Here is a 19,165-nt window from a genome sequence, read left to right on the forward strand (position 1 = left end):
TATTTGGGTGGAGAGTTTTGTAGACACTTAACAAGTCCATTTATTCAAGTGTTGAATTCAGGTCTTGAATATCTTTGTTAATTTTCTGCCTGAACAATCTGTCTAATACTCTCAGTGGGATATTGAAGCCTCCCACTATTATTATGTGGGAATCAAAGTCTCTGTGTAGGTCTCTAAGAACTTTCTTTATGAATTGGGTGCTCCTCTCTTGAAGGCATATCTATATATTTAGGATAGTTAGGTCTTCTTGTTGAATTAGACTCTTTATTTAATGTCCTACTCTATCTTTTTTGGTCTTTGTTGGTTTAAAGTCTGTTTTGTCTGAAATTATGATAGCAACCACTGCCTTTTTCTGTTTTCCATGTGTTTGGTAGATTTTTCTTTATCCCTTTATTTTGAGCCTGTGATTGTCATTGCATGTGAGATGGATCTCTTGAAGATGGCATACCAGGGGGTATTGCTTCTTTCTCCACGTTGACACTCTGTTACTTTTAAATGGAACATTTAGCCCATCTGCATTCCAAGTTAATATTTATATGTGTGGATTTCATCCTCTTATGTTGTTAGCTGGCTATTATATAGATTTGTTTGTATGGTTGCTTTATAGTGTCTGTGTACTTAAGCGTGTTTTTGTAGTGGCTGGTATGTTTGTTTGTTGTTTGTTTTTCTTTCCATGTTTAGTGCTCCTTTCAGGACCTCTTGTAAGGCAGGCCTAGTGGTCATGAATTCCCTCAGCGTTTACTTATCTGAAAAGGATCTTATTTCTCCTCCACTTATGAAGCTTAGTTTGACTGGATATAAAATCCTGGGTTGAAAATTATTTTCTTTAAGAATGCTGAGGTACTGGTACAAAAACAGACATATAGGTCAATGGAACAGAATTGAGAGTCCAGAAATAAGGCCACACACCTACAACCATCTGATCTTCAACAAATCTGACAAAAACCAGCAATGGGGAAAGAACTCCTTATTCAATAAATAGTTCTGGGATAACTGGCTAGCCATATGCAAAAGATTGAAACTGGACCCCTTTCTTTCACCATATATAAAAGTCAACTCAAGATGGATTAAAGACTTATATGTAAAACCCACAACTATAAAAACCCTGGAAGGCAATTCAGGCAAATACCATTCTGGACATAGGACCTGGCAAAGATTTCATGACAAAGATGCTGAAAGCAATTGCAACAAAAGCAAAAATTAACTAGTGGGATCTAATTATTAAAGTAAAGAGCTTCTGCACAACAAAAGACACTATCAACAAACAGCCTACAGAGTGGTAGAAAATTTATGCAAACCATGCATCTGAAAAAGGTCTAATATTCAGCATCCATAAAGAACTTAAACAAATTTACAAGCAAAAAAAAAAAAAAACAACTCCACTAAAAAGTGGGTAAAGGCCATGAACAGACACTTTTCAAAAAAAAGACATACAAGTGGCGAACAGTCATATGGAAAAAAACTCAATATCACTGATCATTAGAGAAATGCAAATCAAAACCATGAGATACCATCTCACATCAGTTAGATATCTATTATTAAAAAGTCAGAAAATAATAGATGCTGGAAAGATTGCAGAGAAAAAGGAAGAATGCACTGTTGGTGGGAATGTAAATTAGTTCAACTGCTGTGAAAAGCAGTGAGCAGATTCCTCAAAGAGCTAAAAGCACAACTACCATTCAACTCAGCAATCACATTACTGGGTATATACCCAAATGAATATACATTGTTCTACCATAGAGACACATGCACACATATGTTCACTGCAGCACTATTCACAATAGCAAAGATACGGAATCAGTCTACAAGCCCATCGATGATAGACTGGATAAAATAAAATATGAGATGTATTATATATATGTATGTGTATATATATACACATATATAGTGTGTGTATGTATGTGTATATGTGTGTATATAGTGTGTATATATGTATATATACGTATATATGTGTATATATGTATATATACACATACATACATACACACACACACACCATGGAATACTACACCACCATAAAAGAGAATGAGATCCTGTTCTCTAAATGAACATGGATGGAGCTGGCGGCCATTATCCTAAGCAAACTAATGCAGGAACAGAAAACCAAATGCCACATTTTCTCACTTGTAAGTGGGAACTAGATGATGAAAACACATGGACACCAAGAGGGGAGCAACAGACACTGGGACCTACCAGAGGGTGAAGGGTTGGAGGAGGGAGAGGATCAGAAAATATGAGTAACAGGTACTAGGCTTAGTACATGGGCGATGAAATAATCTGTACATCAAACCCCAGTGACACAAATTTACCTATAGAATAAATGTGCACATGTACCCCTGAACTTAAGATAAACTTTTTTTAAAAAAAGAGAATGTTGATACAGGCCCCCAATTTCTTCTGGTTTGTTGAGTTTCTACTGAAAACTCTGCTGTTAGCCTCATGGGGTTCCCATTGTAGCTGACCTATCCCTTCTCTCTAACTGCCTTTAACATCTTTTCTTACATTTTGACCTTGGAAAATCTGATGACTGTTTTTCTTGAGGATGTCTTCCTTTGTAGTATCTCACAGGAGTTCTCTGCATTTTCTGAATTTGAATGTTGGCCTGTCTAGTGAGGATGGGAAGCTTTGCCTGGATGATATTCTGAGATATGTTTTCCAAGTTGCTTGCTTTCTCCCTAGCTCTTTCAGGAACCCAGTGATTCATAGATTTTGGTCTCTTTACGTAACCTCATATTTCTCAGAGGTTTTGTTCATTCTTTTTTATTCTTTTTTATGTATTTTCTGTCTTACTGAGTTATTTCAGAGAGCCAGTTTTCGAATTCTGAGATTCTTTCCTCAGCTTGGTTTATTCTGCTGTTAATACTTGAGGTTGCATTGTAAAATTCTTGTAGTGTGTTTTTCAGCTCTTTGCTTCTGTTTTATAATGGCTATTTCATCCATCAGTTCATGAATCATTTTATGGTACTCATTAGATTCTTTGTATTGGGTGCTGACTTTCTCCTCAATCTCGATGGTGTATGTTCCCATCCATATTCTGAATTCTATCTCTGGCATTTCAGCTATTTCAACCCAGTTAGGAACCCTTGCTGGGGAACTAGCGTGGTTGTTTGGAGGAAAGAGGCCACTCTGGCTTTTTGAGCTCCCAGAGTTCTTACGCTGATTCTTTCTCATCTGTGTGGGCTGGTGTTCCTCTAACTGTGGTGTAATTTGGGTATAATCAGTAGGTTTCATTTCTGGATGTTTTCAGAGGGCCGAAGCTTTGTGCAGGGACTTTATTTTTAGCTGAGTTCTTGTCTTTGGTTTCACAGAGGAGCCTATTACCAAAAGTATTTTTGGTGTTGAAGGTTGTGCTGTGATCCAGTAGGTGGTGCTTAAGTGAAATGGCCAGTAGGTAGGCACTTGCTTGGCCATGTGGCTCCTCTGTATTTCCTCATGATTGAAGCTGTGCTCCCTCTCAGCACTCTGACAGTGTGAGCTCCTCTCCCACTTGAGTGCTGGCTGCAGATCTCAGTTTGACTCTCCTGGGCTGCACACTGCAACTCTGGGGTGGGAGCTCAGGCTTTATGTGGCCTCCTCAGCTTGGAGGCAGCAAGGCCAGGGACCTTAGCAGTGGCTGTGACAGAGGGCCTTTCTCTTGTCTCTGGGGGCTCCACTCCAGAGAAATGCAGAGTTGCTACCAATCAGTATAATCAGCCAAGGTTGGGGTGGCTGGACTGGGGGCCCAAGCTGGGGGCGCCCTACCTAATAACAAGCAGGGAGAGTGAGTAAGTCATAGGGTAGACAGACTGGCGTCTTCTCCTGAGGGCAACTGCAGCTTCCTAGAAGTGTGGTTAAAGCACTCAGGATCTTTGTGCCTTTCCCAGTCCGAGGGCAGCAAGAGCAGTACCACTTTGCAAGAGCAGTGGCCGTGGGAGTGGGCCTTCAGTTGTCTCTGGGACCTGTGTCTCAGAGAAACACAGAGCCCCTGCCATTGGAAATGTTCAGTCAGGGGATGAGACAAATGCACTGCTGGCCTGAGCTGGCGGCCCTGCTTGGTGAAGAATGGAGGTTGGAGAGCTTATAGGGAGAAGAGACTGAGCTTCTCCCTGTATGGTGGCTGTGGTGTACTCAGAGCACATGTGAAGCCCTCAGACTGTTTCTTCCCTATACCAAGGGCAGCAGGAGCAGAACCACTGCTGTGGCAACAAGAGAGGCTGTTGATTGCCTCTGGGAGCCCTCACCAGGGAGCCTCAGAGCCAGTACCAGTGGGTGTGCTCTGCTGTGATGAAGAGGCTGATCTGTGGTCCGGAGCCAGAGGCCCTGCCTCATGAAGAGTGGGGAGCCTGGGCTCACAGGGAAGAGGGTCTGGATTCCTCGCCTTATGGTGTGTAGTGTGCTGAAGGTGCCAGCATAGTGACTAGGCCCTTTGTTCCTTCCCCACCTCCCGAGCGGTTAGGGCGGTACCACTGCAGCTGCAATAGCAGAGGGATTGTGGGTTTTCTCTGGGAGTTCCTGCTCTGAGAACTGCAGAGCCACCTCCAACTGACAACTTCAGGTGGGGACAGGGTAGTTGTGTTGGAGTCCCAGGTCACAAGGGCCGCCCCATAAGGAGAAACAGGATCGGAGACCTGTGTGGAAAAAGGTCTGGCTGCTTTTTCCACAGGGCAGCTGAATTGTGCTGGGGATCTGCACCAGTCCCTTGTCACCACGCACCCTCTGGAAGCCTGAAGGCAACAGGGGCGAGGGCTGCAAGACAGCAAAAATGGCGGCTTGCCTCTGTGGGCCCACCGTCCCAGGAAAACACCGAGCTGCTACCTGGCCAAGAGATGGCTCTCACTATTTTCGAGTATATTCCTCTGACGACTAATCTGGGTTATTATCATGAAGGCAAGTTGATTTTATTTGCATCTGTTGAGATGATCATTCGGGTTTTGCTTTTAATTCTGTTTATGCAGTGAATCACATTTATTGAATTGTGTATGTCAAAACAGCCTTGAGTCCCAGGAATAAAGCCTTCTTGATCATGCTGTATGAACTTTTTGATGTGCTGCTGGATTCGGTTTGCTGGCATTTTGTTGAGGATTTTTATGTCTATATTCATCAGGGATATTGGCCTGAAGTTTTTCTCTTTTCATTGTGTCTATGCCAGATTTTTTGGTACTAGGCTTATTCTGCTTGACTCTTGACCATCAGTACATTTGGTGAAAGATGAGATAAGGTTACCTTGGGTAATCAAAGATACCAAAAGGTAGGAGGAAGAAAAATATATTGCATGCCGAGCACTTAAAAATAGTATTGCATTTGACCTTAATAAGAGCCAATCTGGTGTTCATTTCTCTGCTTAGTCAGTTATTACTTTGCAGCCATCACCAAATCACTTAACTCTAATTTGGTCCTTTTATTTCCTCTTCTGCAGAATAGAGACTAAAAATACCTATATTGTAGGATCACAGTGGGAATTAATGTGGATAATGTCTGGGAAACACATTAATTATCACAAAATAATGTGATAAGGGCTCTTATCACATGATGTATAAATAACTGATAGGAAATAGGATGATAATAACTGTAATGTTGGTCATAAGCTCTTACTACTCAAAATGTGTCTCCAGGGCCAGCAGCACCAGTATTACCTGGGAGCTAACTAGAAATTAGGAATTTCAGGCCCCACCTCAGACCTCCCATGTCAGAATCTGCATTTTAAGGAGATCCCTAAGTAATTCATGTGCACATAATATGTTTGAAAAGCACTAGTATAGAAAAATGACTCTGGGATTCAGCAACTTGGCAGAACTCATCTAGTGGTAAACCAGACAGCTGGAAGCTGCTAAGGCCAGCATCTTTCTCTTATATCTCTAAGGGTATCTGTGATTGGAGGTGTTCAGGCTTCCTGAATCCCATTGTGATGTTCTTCTGTAATCCAAGCTATAAATGAAAGGCTTTTTACAAGCATGTTTTCATGTCTACCACAGTAGCAAGAACACCATAATTTTGTTTTATTTTTCACATTTTTAACTATTCAGCTGTTTTATTTGTCACCATTTAGTTAGGGAATTATCACAAAACTTATGTCTAAAATGCATCTGATTAATGCATATTTAGGCAGCTAAGCAGATGTAGAATTGGTTGACTGCTATCATAAAATTAAACACTGATGAAACATACATTTGCACAGCAATAATGATCCTGGCATTTGTATAAATATAACAGATCTATTTCCCTAATCATCTAGGGAAAAAAATGAGGGGAGAGTGACAGAACTACCAGATATGTCTGGCTTTTTAGGCAGATCATTTTCAAGTACAAATTTTTTTCATGTGAATAAAATCATGTTAATTAATAGCATCTATTACCACATTAAAATGAAATAATATATTTGAGCAAAAACAATGTAGATAATATCAGAAGCATGTTTCCAGGTCATGTTATAATTTCCAGAGCTTCTTTGTACATCGTGGAAGGTGCATGTTTTTAATATACTCCTCTATAGTGCCATAGTTTGATTTTATACAAAATATGTCCTGAGATTCAAGCCTAAGTGAGTAAGATATACATATTTTTCCCCACATTTTAGCATCTCTGAAATTTAAATCTGTCTTACAATTGATGGTACATCAACACTGTTTGGCAGCAGTTTTTCTTCTTTTTTTGTAATCAATGGAATAGTTGATTCAATTAGGGGATTAGGATTCCCAGTAAACTGAAACCTAGTCCACAGGGATTACCGCAGTGAGATAGTGGAAAACAAGTGGAACAGGATAGATAGCTCATGCCTATGAGCGTTCAGGCAAAAAGAGAGGCCAATAAATAGAAGTAATGAAATTAAGTAAGAAACGATTTCATAGATTTCTATTTCCACAGAGACGGAAAGAAAAATCAAGGAAAATAAGCAAATTTAGCAAAATAGCAAGAAAGAAAAATAGGGAGCTATAGAAAAAAACAGGAAAGAGAACGAAGCATCAAGGTGGAAAACACAGCCAATAAGCCCACCATTGTGGTCATTATTTCCTAGGTGTGGCATCCTGTGGTAGACATTCAACTTGGTGCTCCTTTTCTCATTACACACACCTGATCAGTAGTGGTCCTAGAAGGTAGGATGAGGCAGTTGTTTTTGGCACATTGTAGAAGGTGTTTTCTCTTATCTAGCCTGCACAGGTAGATCCACATCCCTTCCTGTGCTCCTGCCCTCCTGCAAACTCTGTACATACTTCTCTTTCCTCTGCCTGCTGCGTTTCCCCCAGCCCCAAACCACCAGAAGACGTACAATGATTAACACTTCTGTTTGTTCTTTCAGGTGATATCAAGACTATCAAACAAATCTACAGTCTCACAGGTATGGCTTTTGTTAAAGAGCAAAATATTTATCTAAAATCTGGAGGATTACCAATAAATCTTTCTCTTCAGAATTTCATGTATTTATTTTTTACTTTCCCTACTTGACTTCCCAATGAGAGATGTGGCAACTGACTTGCTTGAGTTTGAGTGCAGAGGAGAATTGAAACTCATATTTCTATGGAAGCATTTTATAGTTATCATTATAAAGCAGTTTGTTACCAAAACATGCCAAATGTAAAGTCCTAAGGTGTTAATCTTAAAAGTACTTTCATTGCATTTAAAATTGGTAGTCAAACTTTTTCTTGTAAATGTCAATAATGCTAAAAATATAGTTGAGAGATATTCTGGAACCCTGTTTTATGATTCAATGAACTTTTAAAACAGTTTCAACTTTTAAGAACTCTCTAATTTCAAGAAAAGTTTCCCGAAAAAACTGATTTGTTAAGATTATTAGCTAGACTTTTATTACCAATAATCCTGTGACACAGAGGCACGCAAATAGATCAAATTACATAATGCATTATGAAGACATTAAGAATTTACTGAAGATGATGGTGGAGAAGGGTCAAATAGGGTTAATTTTTTTTTTTAATTATACTAAGTTCTGGGTTACATGTGCAGAACATGCAGTTTTGTTACATAGGTATACATGTGCCCTGGTGGTTTGCTGCACCCATCGACCCATCACCTACATTAGGTATTTCTCCTAATGTCATCCCTCCGTTAGCCCCCCACCCCCGAAAGCCAGCGGTGTGTGATGTTCCCCTCCCTGTGTCCATGTGCTCTCATTGTTCAACTCCTACTTATGAGTGAGAACATGTGGTGTTTGGTTTTCTGATCTTGTGATAGTTTGCTGAGAATGATAGTTTCCAGCTTCATCCTTGTCCCTGCAAAGTCATCCTTATTTATGGCTGCATAGTATTCCATGGTATATATGTGCCACATTATCTTAATCCAATCTATCATTGATGAGCATTTGGATTGATTCCAAGTCTTTGCTCTTGTGGATAGCGCCACAATAAACATATGTGTGCATGTGTCTTTATCATAGAATGAGTCTCCCTCTGTTGCACAGGCTAGATTGCAGTGCGTGATCTCGGCTCACTGCAACCTCTGCCTCCTGGGTTCAAGTGACTTCCCTGCCTCCACCTCCCAAGTAGCTGGGATTACAGGCATGCACCACCACACACCACAAATTTTTTTTTTTTTTTTTGGTATTTTTTAGTAGAAACGGGTTTCAACGTGTTGGCCAACTTGGTTTTGAACTGCTGACCTCAAGTGATCTGCCTGCCTCAACCTCCCAAAGTGCTAGGATTACAGGCCCACTTTTAATATTACATTGGGAAACTTCTCAGAAGCTCTTAAAGCATTTCAGTGCTTTCTTTCAAGTTTTTCCTGGCACTAGTTGTCTTTTCTCTCTCATTTCTACAAAATCCTCCTCAGCAACAAGCAAAAAGGCCTTTATGTTCCATAAATGTCTTTATGTCTTAACTCTTCTCATCAGACAGCTTTTCCTTTCTACTGCACTGCTTTCACCCCAGACCTTTCTATATTCCCTTTCTTATGGAAAAAAAGAGACATTTTTGTATTTTTCAATTTGAATTCCTCTGCCTTTCATAGAACTCTGAAAATGAAGATCTGTCCCAAGACTACAACATCCTACACTTTAAACAACAACAAAATCCTCCTATATAATTTAGGCTGAAGTTTATTTGTTATGTTAAAACCACCAGAATAACAGGTGTTGTTTCCCTCTCGTAGACAAGTCCAGAAATGGAAAATATAAAAGCTCCCATGTGTCAATAAGGTGCCAGGATGTATTATTTATTATTTTTGCATTATCATTCTCAAAATATGGTTTCCTTCTCCAAGATCTCCTCATTCTCCCTGGGGGCTGCTGAGCATACATTCACTTAATCCAGAGTACAAACAAAAGAAATGTGCAAGAGTAAGATAGAGGTTACAGTGTTTCTATGAGCCTTTCTAAAAATTTCTTAAAACCTGTTCACTTATATGCTACCATCTCATAACTTAGTCTCATGGCCAAACCAAGTGGCAAGGGAACCTGAGAAAGGTAATCTTTGTGGAGGGTGCATTGCTGAGAGTTCTGTTATCTAAGAAAGAAGGGAGGATATTGCATAAAAGGAAGCAACCAGAACCCTTTGTAGCACTTGCCAGAGTATAAATGTTTTCATTTTCTTTATGATCATCAGCATCGTATAGGCAAGCATTTATTAAACTCATTGCACATTGCTAAGTGCTTGATTTTCATTATCTAATATCTAGTGTTTTCCTCACACCATTCCTAATTTACACATGAAGAAACCAATAATTTAATAATTATATTGTTTGACCGAGGTTACAGCTAATAAGTCACAGGACTTTTTTTTTTTTTTAGGACTGTGTAACTGAAAGTTCATGCATTTCAACCACTAGACTTTGTTCTGTTTCCCCTTTAGTCAGGACAGGTTTGATGGAATCTAGTCATTTGTAACTTTGAAGTGGCTGTCCCAGCAAAGTATCATGAGCCAAATTCTACATTTGTTTAACTATGAGTATAAAAACCCTAGTGCCTTCATGGAAGCATTTTCCAGGAAGAAAATGAAAAGATACATCAGTTGAGAAGGAAGAGTTCTGTGGTTGAACTTTATGGCAGTGTATAACAGGTGAATCCAGCTACATGCAGAAAGCAGCTGTTTTTATATAGATGGCCTGAAGAAAGTAACTGATACTCCTGCACGGAGGCTAGTGTGAGGCTGAATATTTAATAATATAATAAACTTAGGTCCTGCCTGCAATGATGGCAGGTGGGATAATTGATTATTGGTATAAGTAATGTCCGCTGCCCTGATTGTGAGTCAGTATCTAAGCAACTTGTCCAAGACACCAAGTCTCCATGACAAAATGGAGGTATGAAATTTCCACAGACTTGTAGAAGTACAAATACTTGACAGGTTATTAGTCAGAGAATTCAATTAGAGCCAATAGAGGCTTCTTGAAACAAAGGAATGATTAACTTGCCAATACAAATGTAAACAGAATTCTAATTAGAGAATGCACTCATTGTTTCTCATTTCTTAGATTAAGTTTGCCCTGTTGTGTCTTTAGCTGGGTAAACTAATTTTTCTGTCCAACAATGCTAGTGTACAAATGTTCCCCTGTAATTCCATGTAGGCCCAATTTTTGTTAAAAACACAGAGTTTTAAATGCTGTGAAAAACAAACAAGAGTAACATCATGACTATCCCAGCAAAACAAACAAACAAAAAGTATGGCCTCATCATTAATTAAAATAACCATACGTATTTGGAAAGATGAGTCTAAGAATGCCATTTCTTCAAGAAATTTTGAGCTAATGAGATTAAAGTACAAGAACTTCATGAGTAAACTATACATTTCACTCAGCATCGATGGCCTACACTGAATGGGCTATTGCCTACAAGTCACTGCAATGTTAGATCTGTTATTATACCTGTAATATATACAGCAAAATCCCTATACACCAAAAGAACAACTATTCCTTTAAGTCAATAACCATGACAGCCCAGAGTTTGAATAGTAATCTTAGAGATTTTCAGTTCTTTGCCTTATTTTTATTATAAATTATTGATGATCGGGTATAAGGGAATCAATTTTCAAAAAAGACGGAGGCACAGAAAAGTGAGCAGAGAAGCCATGTCTGGGGCAAAGCAAAATGCACACACTATTACAGTGCCTCTGTTGAGGGCCACTAGTTAGCCTTTGCTGTGTTTACTGCCCTGGCCCTTCCATCATCACCTCAATTGTCTTTTCCCACACTCTTTCTTTCCTCTTCTTAGTCTACAAAGTTGAATGATCCCAGTCAAGAGTCCAGTAGTTACAGGATGGGTTTTGGCAAGACTATTTTTCCTTCCTTTTCCAAGGCTCTTCAAAGGAAGCAGACCAGGTGGTTTGCTTCTTTTCTTGCTAGTGACTGCAAAGAACAAGGAGAGCAGGAAGCAGAGTAGCTGAGAATACTTCTGATCTTCTTCCATTCATGTGATCCAAAATAGGAAAGCTTTTTTTATTCTCAAGAATAATGGAATTTTGCTGGTTAATCTCCATGTAAAGTTCCAATAAAGATCCTGTAATTTTAAATAACAAGGCCTAAGACCATCCATTAAAATGGAAAATGTCTTTATTTCTAAGAGTATGCCATCATCTACTATTACAAATGACAGGCTGAATTAAAATCTAGTTGCAAACCTGGTATAATGCACCTTTCACATGGCTCCCCATGAAGACAGTTTAAAAGACCAAGAGGAGGGTTAAAATCAGGGGCTAAAATCAAGAAAGCATAGAGGGTAAACCTGGAGAAGAGCAGAAGTGGGAAGACCTTTAGCACCTGATAAAATAATAACAAAATCTGCAAAGACTTCAGTTTTTAATGAAAAGTAAGTCTCTAAGAGATTTGACTTTGTTCAAATGAGAACTCCAGCATTAATGAGATACCTTTTCTGCGATCTTTGTAGTCTGTACTAATTCATATTATCCACTAATTTAGTCAGAGCCCAAGGGAAACGGCAGCATCAACAAGCGACTCCCATCCATTGTGGAAGATGAGGAAGAGGAGGAGGAGGGGGAGGAAGAGGAGACAGCCTCTCTCTCTCCCATCTGCACAAGGGGATCTTCTTCACGCAACAAGAAGGTTGGAAGCAGTAAAACCTACCTGGGCTTAAGCTTAAAGCAACTGGCCTCGGGAACGGTGCCCTTTCACTCACCTATCAGAGTCTCCAGGTCAAATTCCCCCAAAACCAAGCAGGAAATTGACCCCCCCAACCATAATAAAAGGAAAGAGAAGAACTTGAAATTGCAACTTTCAACTTTGAATAATGCTGGACCCCCAGACCTCAGTCCAAGGTAAGAGTTCATATCATATTACTTTCTCACATGATCGTGGCTGCCTTTTACACAGAGTAGTACCTGCCTTCAGCCTTCTGAGCCTTTCTACTCCACAGATTCCTATCCTGGAATCCTCAGCTTTTCTGAGTTTTGTGGGCAGTTTTTCGAGTATATGTGCAAGTGTGTGTGCATGCAGGATGGGCAAAATAGCTTTAGTCATGTTCTCAAAATACTAAATGTTCAGAAATCCTTCTTTACTCCTTTTATTCATTTTGCACTACCTATTATGTTAAATGTATATTCCTACATTGTGATTTTATGATTTATAATGAAAATAAAAGAAATGGAACAAACTCCATCAATGTTAACCCCTCAGTGCTCGATCTTACCAAAAGTTTCATAAGCAACGAGTTGAAATTAGGAAGAAAATGAAATGCAGATTTTTATTTTTCATACTATTCTTGCCTTATTATCAAGGATGGCTAAAACTTAGTTTTATTTCTGGTCTCTTCAATAAGTAACATAGCATGGTTCTATTTTTAATTTCTTATAAATCATTTTAGAATCCACTAAAGGTGATTGAAAGCATGAAAAATCCTGATTCCGAAGATGTTCAGGGGTAGGCCATGGTGTAGAAAAGCAACAGCCATCATCAAAATCACATAACAGCAGAAGAATTAAAAAAAGCATGAACAAAATATGTATTACTTTTTATGTTTCATGTACCTTGCTAGGTAATTTCACATTCACAGTTGCATTTAATCTTCTCAGAACCCTATAGTTTGTGTTATCTCTATTATAAAGTTGTAAGAAGTGAAACTCAAAGGGTAAATATTTTATCCAAGATCTCAGAGATATTAAGTACTGAAAGGTGGATTAAAAGTTTGTTTTTCTGCTTATAAAGCAAGTGATCTTTCTCAAATACTATAGTTTTATTATTTATTTGAACAACATTCTTATTCATTAATATAAAATATTAAGGAAAAGATAAACAAAATAGGTTTAGTGAAAAGTAGGCGGATGATACATTTTCAAGAATTCAGTTGGAGATGGTAATTTGAAAATATTGTTTAACTCTCCTTCTAAGGTTATACTAAAATTAAACATAATAAATTATAAATAGGAAGAGACTGTATCAGAGCTGAGAAAGAAAGGTTTATATACAATATGATCTTACATTTATGAAAAGAATATATGTTCCTTTAGAGAGAAAATAATATTTTGAGAACATACATCAAAATATTGACTGTAGTAGTAGATTACAGGTGATTTTTATTTTCTGTTTTTTTGTTACCTTTATGTTTAAATTTTCTACAATCGACTTGTATTTTTTTTAAATAATGAGTGGATTAGATACTATTTACCATGAAAAGAAGACTAAATACTGATTTAAATATAATTCTTTAACTCTTACATTTAAAATTTTCTGTAAGTCTAGAGTAGAGGTGTAATGATATTTATTTTCTGTGATGCTAAGGGTGAAAACTTGGAGAGTCATGATTTAACATGAATTTAGGTAAGAGGACTTTTGTACCATACCTTAAAGTTTTGAATCTGAGAATAAGTAAAAGAACCTCTGTCTACAACATCAGTGTGTGATAAAAAACATAATGTGATATAAAATTGTGAGCTACATATATAATTTAAAATTTTCTAACAGCTGCATTTTTAAGCGTGATAAAAGTGAAATTAATTTTAATAATATATTTTATTTTACTGAATATGTTCCAAATATTATTTTAAATTTGAATAATATAAAAATACTCAGTGAAATAATTTACATTTTTTCAACACATTCTTCAAAATCCAATGTGTATTTTATTGTTACAGCACATCTCAATTTGCACAAACCACATTTCAGGTACTCAATAGCAACATAAGGCTAATGGTTACTATATCGAATAGTTCAGTTCTAGAGTATCTAGAATTTAGAAATTTAACATAATATCTTTTAACTCTTTTAAAAATACTGGAATCCATGAATATGAATCCATAACCAGTCAATTTCCTTTATTTTAAGTAGGATTGTTGATGGAATTGAAGATGGAAACAGCAGTGAAGAAAGTCAGACTTTTGATTTTGGCTCTGAACGAATCAGATCAGAGCCCAGAATTTCTCCTCCTCTTGGAGGTAAGATCTATATTTACTCTTTTCCTAAGGTACAGTATTTCTTATTAACTCGTAATGTTTGCTATGGACTTTTTTTTTTTTTTTTTTTTTTTTTTTTTGCTTTCCTGTCCTTAGAATATTCTCCCTGTCATAGACCCTTACCAATACCATTGAATAATTTGACATGAGTTTATGCCATTTCCAAGTTAAAATGTCCTTTGTGATCATTTCTCTGTCCAGATTGGATGAGCTGCCCTTTAGCAGCCAAGGTAATTGGTATGCCAGGAGACTCAAATTTCTGCTATACATCAGAGGATAACCATGTTTTACTATTACACATTTAGATTAATCCACAAAAGCATTATCTAGAGGAAATGCCATGTTGATTGTGCACTGAAGGAACATTGGTTATATTTAAGCAATTTGTTCAGTGTGAGGTTATATATTGCAGTTTTCCAGAGGAAAAACAACTTCAGAAAGATATAAGCATGTTGGAAATGATGGAGAACTATGTGATGTGCTAACCTTCAGTGATGGTGAATTAATGTGAGGGTACTCCAACTCTAACCCTAATCCCTGTCTTTACTTTTCAATCTTGAGCTTGTTGCTCCTAAGAGGGATTCTGTCAACAAGACAAATAAAATGACAAACTCTAAAGAAGACACACCTGTGTTTGATAAAAAGAGAATAGTGAACATGTGTTGAATAGGCAGAGACAATCCAAAACAATTACCAGCAAACTACCTTATTCAAGGCCAGCAATTCTCACCCAGCCTCCCCTTTCCTTCCCACCAAGTTCTAAAATTCTTGTGTTAGAATGTCCTGGTAATTAACAAATCCCTTTATGAACAAAGCCAAGCCCAAGAAAGACATTTGAATGTACAGTTCTGGAGATGTTTCTCTGGTAGAATACAAGCATTTCATCTGAATCAGTAATTCTTTCCAGCACTCATCTTGGGAAACTAAAGGATACTTGTGAAATTCCTTGATTGGGGGTGTGAAGTGAGGAGAATGCAAAAGGATAAGGGGTACAGTCTTGATTTATTGATTTAGTTGACTTACATATGTTGATATTACTGTGCTTGGACCAAGGATCAAAGAAATCATAGTTATCATCAAACTGGTATATTTGCAATGAAAGCCTGTTGACGCCTTAATTGGATATTTATCTTTTTGGTTCAACTAGAGACAATGCACAGAAACTCACCATTTCATTCACATATTTCGAGTCCTACCACTCTTTTAGCTTCTTCCTCTTCCTTAGCCTATCACCTACCCCTATGCTTATGCATTCAAGCAACAAGCTTTCTAGAAGCAACTTCCGAAATATCTCTTAGTTCTCTCTAAGACTTTCTATCATTACTGCTACCACTCTTTCTCTAGCTACATGTATCTCTTGCTTGCATTACTACCAAAGTCTTTTCTTTGACTTCACACCGTTTTCCATGCAAAGTGAATTTTATTAATTCAAATTTATTTGTATTACTCTATTCCTATGCTTAAAACCCTAATATGGCTTTTTGTTGCCCTTTGTATGAAATTCAAACCTATTGCATAATTACTTTATGTAAGTTATTTTACTTTTTTTGTAGAGATGAGATCTCCCTGTGTTGCCCAGGTTAGTCTTGAACTCCTGGGCCCAAGCAATCCTCCTGTTTCAACCTCACAAAATGCTGGGATTACAAGCATGAGCCACCATGCCTGGCCTACTTTTTAAATGTTTATTTTTCCTGCTCGATTCTAAACTCCATGAGCGTCAACAGTATTTTCTTTATTGGTTGCTATCTCCTCTAAAAGAGGGCTGGCCTATTGTATATGACCTTCAATCATTCGTTGAATGAATGGATTATCTCTGCAAGATATATCTGCAAAACAATTTCTTATTACTCTGTTTGAGTTACTTTTCTTCCCCTACCAACAAGTGTTCTCCTCATAATTGACCAGAATTAGGATGGTTATATCTGTCAAATCTTTTCCACTCAAGTTGGCACTGACTCACCTGTACTCTTGTCCCTGACAAAAATAAATATATTTGGAAGAGCAAAGTAGAGAAAAAGTGGAGAAGAAGAACTAAAAGCTGGGAGAAATTACCCTTTAGAGTGATGCAGGAAGAGAAAGGCAATCTGCAGTGGATATTAGTATCTGATATATATGTGGGAGGAAAATGTGCTCATGGGCACAGGAATCAATGTTTAGAATGGAACGAGAGGAGACAAATAATATCCCTTTTCTATGGCTTGAGCACTGACTATGATACAGTTTTAAACAATGGTCAAAGAAAAGGAAACGTGCCGTCTTGGAACATGGTGGTGACTGTACTCGAGGAAATGGGGTATTTGCAATGGATACATCCAGTCACTGTAGGTGCAATCACCACCATGATGTGTATATCTGGTGCCATCCAGAGGAATACAAAAACACTTGCTTGATCCCCAAAAGACAGTACAGTGCACAAACATCAGAAAAGATTAAAAGTGATAGCGTGGGCTTTCTTCCATATTCTAATTGCCTCAGTCCTCAAATATGAGGTTTATTCCTAAAGGACTCATTCTGTGTGTGTGTCACTTTTCAGATCCAGAGATTGGAACTGCTGTTCTCTTCATCAAAGCAGAGGAGACCAAGCAGCAGATAAACAAACTCAACAGTGAGGTATGGAGCTCTTTCTTTGGTCATGCTTAAATGGTAAGAGGAGATATAGATCCTAGTTACTCACAGAAGCAGTGTAATATAGTAGTTATAAGCATGCATTCCAGAGTGAGACCACCATGGGTGAATCCCTACTCTGCCTCATATAAGCTGTGTGACCTCTGACAGGTCACGTACCTTCTCTCAAGCTCCACTACTCCATGTGTAAGAAGGGAAGAATAATAATACCTGCCTTATGGCCCTTTGTGAAATTAAATAAAATAATCTAGGCAAATTGTTTAGCATAAAGTAGGCAGTAAATAAATTATTATTATAATTAATATCATAGATATATGCATATTTGGTTTAATTGGTACATTTTAAACTTTTTCGTGACCTTCCATTTTTAATGCGTTAAAGCAAGGTCACTAGTTCACAGAAGAATGCTGTTTCTCAGTGTAGTCAAATGGCCTGAACTCTGTCCTTTCCTCTGACTTGTATTTGCTTGTGTCACCTTGGGTACTTTACCTCTCTAAATCTTACTATCTGTTCATTTTTAACAGTTTTATTGAGGTATATTTATATATCATAAAATTTGTCCATTTCACCAATACAATCCAGTGAGTTTTAGTAACTTTATTGAATCCATCATGTATAAATCAGTTTTAGGATATATTTTATTCCCACAATAAGATCTCTCATGCTCATTTTACAGTTAATCTCTATTCTTATGTCCAGCCCTAGGCAACTACTTATCTACTTTCTATTTCTATAAATCTGCCTTTTCTGGCAATTGTATAGACATAAATATAAAAATAAGATAGTTTCTTGATTACCATCTTAATTGGGGTCTCTCTCATAAAAAGTAAAATAAAACAAGTTCTGAGATGATATGGGTGCAAATAGTTTATTTGGAAGGTGATATGGGAAGTATAATTAAAGAATAGAGAAGTAAGACAGAAAATGAAGGAAAGCAAAACAGAAGTGTTAGTGAGATAGTTAAACTTGTAAACAACTGGGGCTCAATCCCACTGGAGGCCTCTGAGAGACTATGTAGAACGACTCAAAATTATTCAACCAAGAAGCAAGGAAAAGTGGAGTTGAGGCTCTTCAGGCAGCCCTGAAGAAAAAAAAATTCCTCACGCGAGACTATGTAGCAAAACCTATGCCTGTCTTTGGTGACCTTCAGGGTAGACCCAGGCAAGAGTATGTGAGCAGGGATAGACAGTGCACTAGAATCCTTTTCTAGGAGTAAAGTCTTATTAATAGGTGATTTGATGACACCTTGGGGAAAATGTAATCACGTGATGGTATTGATGAGATTTACGAAAAATGAAGTTCATATAATCAACTTCCAGTTATCTGTAATAAGTGTGGACTAAATAGCTCGTCATAAAATCTGCAGGTTTCTCCTAAACCTGTGCTTCTTCGGCTTTATGGAGATTTATGTTTTACTGCCATCTTCCTTCTGCACCTGCCCTCTCTGCAGCTGAGATTGTTGCTAATAAGAAGTAAGAGAGCCAAAGGGCAGACTAACAAAGCAGAAAAGGAAAACTAGATGGTCCACTAACTGGCTTGAAAATACTTAAATCAAAAAGACTCAGCCATGCGCTGGATCGCCCAAATAACCTCTTGTTAAAAACAAAAAACAAAACAAAAAAAAACACTGAAACCCAAAACAAAACTAATGCAACTCCCTGTTGGAGAACTGGATGTTAACCTTCTGTTGAACAGTTTCTCTTCAGATACTGCTCTTAGCTAAAACCACCCATGAATATCATTTGAATTCTTTCCTCTCATATTTGAGAAAAACATTTAATAAGTTTAAGAACTGACTGATCTGTATCTTAGTTCAAATATTAGAGCTAGTGATTCTTCTGAGAAAAAATGTCTATATGTTCACCTTTAGGAATGTAGATAATTTTTCCAAGTTAGGGCTGTAAATCCACACAGTTTGTTATTTTCCTTTGACAATGTGAATCAGGGGTAGATCCGTTAACAAAACAAAAAAAAAATTACCATTTGGAAAACAAAATATCTTCCCAGTATGATCCTGTATTCACGATTTCTTTTCTTTTTTTTTTTTTAATCATACTTTAAGTTCTGTGGTACATGTGCATAACATGTAGGTTTGTTACATAGGTATACACGTGCCATAGTGGTTTGCTGCCCCCATCCACCCGTCATCTACATTAGGTATTTATCCTGATGCTATCCCTCCCCTAGCCCTCCAAGATAACATACATCTTTTTATCTTG

General features: G+C 37.7%; 1 protein-coding gene across 1 annotated transcript in view; it reads left to right on the forward strand.

Annotated features, from left to right (window-relative positions):
* The window catches only part of KCNH8 (potassium voltage-gated channel subfamily H member 8), a 403,401-nt gene that overhangs the window by 370,189 nt on the left and 14,047 nt on the right, over window positions 1–19,165 (forward strand). Inside the window, exons 12-15 of the mRNA XM_033212772.1 lie at window positions 7,274–7,312; window positions 11,836–12,191; window positions 14,197–14,303; window positions 16,855–16,931. Of these exons, the coding sequence (XP_033068663.1) occupies window positions 7,274–7,312; window positions 11,836–12,191; window positions 14,197–14,303; window positions 16,855–16,931 (579 nt within the window). The remainder of the gene's footprint in view (window positions 1–7,273; window positions 7,313–11,835; window positions 12,192–14,196; window positions 14,304–16,854; window positions 16,932–19,165) is intronic.

This window comes from Trachypithecus francoisi, unplaced genomic scaffold (genome assembly GCF_009764315.1).
Source record: "Trachypithecus francoisi isolate TF-2019V2 unplaced genomic scaffold, Tfra_2.0 Lachesis_group0, whole genome shotgun sequence".
In the NCBI taxonomy this organism is placed as follows: Eukaryota; Metazoa; Chordata; class Mammalia; order Primates; family Cercopithecidae; genus Trachypithecus; species Trachypithecus francoisi.